The sequence below is a fragment of the Cyprinodon variegatus genome, unplaced genomic scaffold (assembly GCF_000732505.1).
Source record: "Cyprinodon variegatus isolate N-32 unplaced genomic scaffold, C_variegatus-1.0 Scaffold392, whole genome shotgun sequence".
NCBI classification, from domain to species: domain Eukaryota; kingdom Metazoa; phylum Chordata; class Actinopteri; order Cyprinodontiformes; family Cyprinodontidae; genus Cyprinodon; species Cyprinodon variegatus.
The window spans coordinates 604,877-609,403 of NW_015150845.1; the positions used below are offsets into that span (position 1 = coordinate 604,877).

The window sequence follows — 4,527 nt, forward strand, 5'->3', positions numbered from 1 at the left end:
GTCACATGGTTGATTACGTTACTGTTGATCATCTGTCCATCATCGTATAAAGCCCGCCCTGACAATTTGATTGGATCGCCAGAGGGTGGGCGATCATACTCGCGTTACTATGGAGCAGAGCCAGACCGAACTTCCCGACATCAAACCTTGTGGGCGGGACTAAGTTCGGAATGGCACCCAGGCTAGTTTCCAGATGGATATGCGCAGCAAATCCATCTGGCAAAGTCAGGTTAGTCTCTTCCACCGTCCCCAGAGGGTCCAGCTTCTTGCCAATCACAGAACCGGCTCGCTTCACCAGTTTGTCCAGTCTGGAGGTGTCCTTCATGGCTGTGCTGCTCCCCCAGCACTCCACGCTGTAGAAGAGTTTTGGGTTCAGAAGTCATTGTTTTAAATGGAAAACCTTTTAGAAAATCTCTGCTTCATAATCAATAGTTTTGTGTTTATTTGGGATAAAAAGATGATATGCTTTCTCCATGCTAAATGGTTGCCTGATCTAAGCTTGTCAAACTATGTAAAACCTAAACATGTCGAGTTTGCATAAAACTACAGCTACTTAACCCAAACCTGTGCACTTTGGTCAGAGGAGATAAAGGTTTAAATGTCAGATAATATTTACTTTAGGTGGATTTGATGATCTGTTCCAGTTATTCTGAGAAACTTGCATTATTAAAAAAGCATTATGATTTCTTTAAAATGGGAAGACATTTAAAATATATAGTTACCTTTCCAGTCAACTGAAATAATTCAAAAATTTAACTACTAAACATATAAGCAATTACACTGCTGATTTTGTAAAAAAAAAAAAAAAAAGAATATCTATAGATGCTGAAAAACACAATTTAAAGAAGCAGAACAAGTAAGTGAGTTCAGAAAGAGTTAAATTATTTACATTTAGTACATTAATTACAAACAACAGAATGTGTTTGTGTAGATTTTCATTCCAAGTCAGGGCCTGACTCATCGTTCTGTCAGCCTGTGTGATTAATCGCATTACATCACAAACGGTATAGTTGCTGTTCCTACACTTATTCAGCTGTGATTATGACACGTGCTGCTTAGGCGTTGGCAAAACAAAGTAAATAATCATACTGATCTACCTTAAAATATCTAGGTCATCCTATTTCTTAAGGATACATATAATTTCATGTTTTTATTAAAAGTATTGTTTTGTAGGCTTTCTTATCTACTGATGTTTCCAGAAATATGTAGGACTTCTAATTAACCTCAGAGTCCAGTTTCTCTTTTTTTTTTCCTCCATTTGTTCTTTCTTTTAATCTGCTGCTTATCTTTCCACAAAGCTTGTAGGGAAAGTGCAAGAATATCAGAGTTGAATTGAGTTACAGTAAACTGTGACGTGAATTGCCTTGGGGGCTTCAGACTTGATAAAGGATGAAAAAGTGCTATTTCCCACAGAATTTTTTAAAAATTATTAATTATTTTGAGCAACAATACAAGCAAGATTCACATTGAGATATTAAGACAGTTTAGTAGAGTTCAAAAGGGGTAGGTAGAATTTCAAGAACTTGTAAGAACCTACCCCCAATAACAATATTCATGTCATGTAACATACAGTATAAGGACTTTTGTTAAAAGGAGACATTACAAATCAAAGCGCAGTCAAACCAACACAGATTTTTTTATTTTGCAAGTAGTTGTACAGAAAAAAAAGAAGATATCTAGTTGTACATATTGAAAGTGTTGCAAATTGTCACGTTTAAATGTTTGGGTCACATGCATGTTTCTTAAAGATAACATGTTTATACATGCTTTTTAAATTTCTTTCTTTTTATTTCCATATCTAACCCATTTCACAACATAACTCCTGCTTGGCTGTGCTCCAGACTTTTAAGTGGGGTGCGAACGTCACATCTTCTCAACACAAATTCTCCTTTCAAATTATAATTCTCTTCTCTACACTGGAAAAAATCAAAATCTAGAAAAGTAATGTTATCTTAAAAAAAGTGCATTTGTTCTTGAATTGAGGAGGTAAAAGAGACAGTTTGCCAATGGAACAAGACAATTTTACACTTAAAATAAGAAAACACAATTGCAATGTCTTATTTCAAGTGCATATTATCTAATTATCTTATTTTAAGAGTAAATATACTCATTCCATTGGCAAACTATCTCATTTACCTACTCAAATAAAGGGTAAATAAACTTAATTTAAGACTTTTTTTACTTGTTTCTAGATCGTTTTACCAGTGTACTGTTAAATATATTTTTTTACACTGCAAAAACCATCTAGAAATAAGTACAAAATTTCTTAAAATAAGTGAATTTACCCTTAATTTTAGTAGGTAAATAAGACGATTTGCCAATGGAATGAGTATTTCTACTCCTAAAATAATACAATTAGATAATATTTACTTGAAATAAGACAAAGCAATTGTTTTTTTCTTATTTTTAGTGTAAATTGTCTTGTTTCATTGGCAAGGTGTCTCACTTATCTCCTCAAATCAAGACAAAATTCACTCAATTTAAGCAAAAATAACCCATACAGATTTCCATTTTTTGCAGTGTATATTGCCAGGAGTCTTGTTTGATATTTTGCTAAATAAATCTAGATTACTTTTATGCGTATTACCCCAAACATCTATGCAATAACTAAAGTATGGAAGAACTAATGAATTGCAGAGGATATGTCGGAATTACTGACATCGACTGTTTTAATAACCTTATACTTCAAAGTTGTGATTTTCCTCCTTCCTTCAGGATTGTGTCAGTCGAGCTTCCATCTGGTGCTCGTAAGTTTGGGGTGCAGTTCCGCTGGTGGCAGCCATACCATTCGGGACGTGGCCACGATGTTTGGGCTTTGGATGAAATCAGCATGACCTCTGTTCTCTTCAACACCATCAGTCTTGACTTCAGCAACGTGCTTGATGTCACTCAGAGTCTGGGCTTTTATCTTGGCAATGTGCAGCCATACTGCCAGCATGACTGGACTCTCAGGTATTTAGTATAAATTCTCATACACCAAACGTATGTTATTATATGGAAATAGTGTTCAACAATAATAAAATGCTGATTCATATTCTCATTTTCCCTGTTTGTTTATATAATTTGTCAGTTTCTCCGGTGAGCCTAGTCCTGGCTTTAGCATCCGTTATGTGGAAACGCAGTCAATGCAAATCGGCGCCTCCTACAGTCTGCAGTTCTCCTTGGTGATGGGTTGTGGCCGTGAGCCGTCACCTCACATCGACACCCAGGTCCGTCTGGAGTTCTCCACCAATCACGGCCTCACCTGGCACCTGGTCAAGGAGGTAAGTGCTTATTTACATCACACTAGCAAGAACTTCCCACCATCACACTGCATACAGTAGAGACAGGGATGCAAATCATTTATTCATGATTATGAATATTGATTTTTTTTTTTTTCATTACAGCCTCAGAGATAATATGTAAATAATGAGCCTAATTGGCATTTTGTTTTAAATGACAAATCATCACAATTAGTTTTAATCACTTTGCTATCAGCAAATACATAGCGATACTTGAATGGGCCGGCAGATTATCTTCCCAGGATTCAACGAGGATTTTCTGTAATTATAACGGCCTCATAAATATTCAAAGGGGGCAAAAGTATCTGCTGTGATTTTTTTTATTGCTTTTGGAACTTAGACCATAATGACTTTCTCTTCTTCATCACTGGCTTTCATTCTCTTGTCTGCATGAAGATCTATTCATCTTGCAAGTACAGATTGTAACTCACTAAGTGCTTTGTTGAGTTAATCCATGCTGATCTTTCAGTGCTCAAGGTCAACTATACTGTAATTCAGCAAGATCTTTTTATTCCCATATAAGACTGCAGGAAACCTTTTATGCATGATGCTGTTTTTGAGAATCTTTCAGAAATTCTTAGTTTGCAGTGTGCCAATATAACCCCTCTGGTAAATATATCAAACAAATCTAAAAATGTACTTTCTTTTTTTCTTAGGCCTGTCTACCTGGCATGCCGAGCTGTTCGGAGTTTACAGCTCCCAGTGTCTACCATCCCTCAGAGTTCAAAGACTGGAGACGTGTTACGCTTTCTTTGCCTCAGAAGACGTGGTAAGTACTATTCACAAAAACAGAGGAAAAGACTCGCTGCCCTTTGGGATTAAACGTTCTCTGATCTTGATTTTGCCATGTTTTTGTTTTTTGTTTTTTTGTGTGTGTGAATAAAAAGCACAGGGAGGTTTGAAACCAGTCAGGTCAATTAAAGAAACCACGCATGGAATAAAAAGATCTGCATTTTCTGTTATTAGTGGCTGCAGGTCTTAATAAAAATGCACAATCATCCTATATCTACTCCAAATACTTATTCACATTAAAATATTATATCCCTTTAACTTTTACAATAAAAACCTCAAAGTAAAACTTTCAATATGTATTATATGTAGTTTTGTTAAAGCTACAGTGTGTAATAATTACAGGGATATACAGTCAGAAATTTAATATATTATACATAACTATGTTATTTATCATCATCTACGAGCTCAGCCTCTTAACCTTAATATTTGCGTTGCCTTAGAATTCGTTATTTAT

At 35.5% G+C, this 4,527-nt stretch overlaps 1 protein-coding gene across 1 annotated transcript in view; it reads left to right on the plus strand.

The window, feature by feature from the left end:
- The window catches only part of reln (reelin), a 245,497-nt gene that overhangs the window by 181,181 nt on the left and 59,789 nt on the right, over window positions 1–4,527 (plus strand). Inside the window, 3 exon segments of the mRNA XM_015387357.1 lie at window positions 2,716–2,952; window positions 3,071–3,263; window positions 3,938–4,050. Of these exon segments, the coding sequence (XP_015242843.1) occupies window positions 2,716–2,952; window positions 3,071–3,263; window positions 3,938–4,050 (543 nt within the window).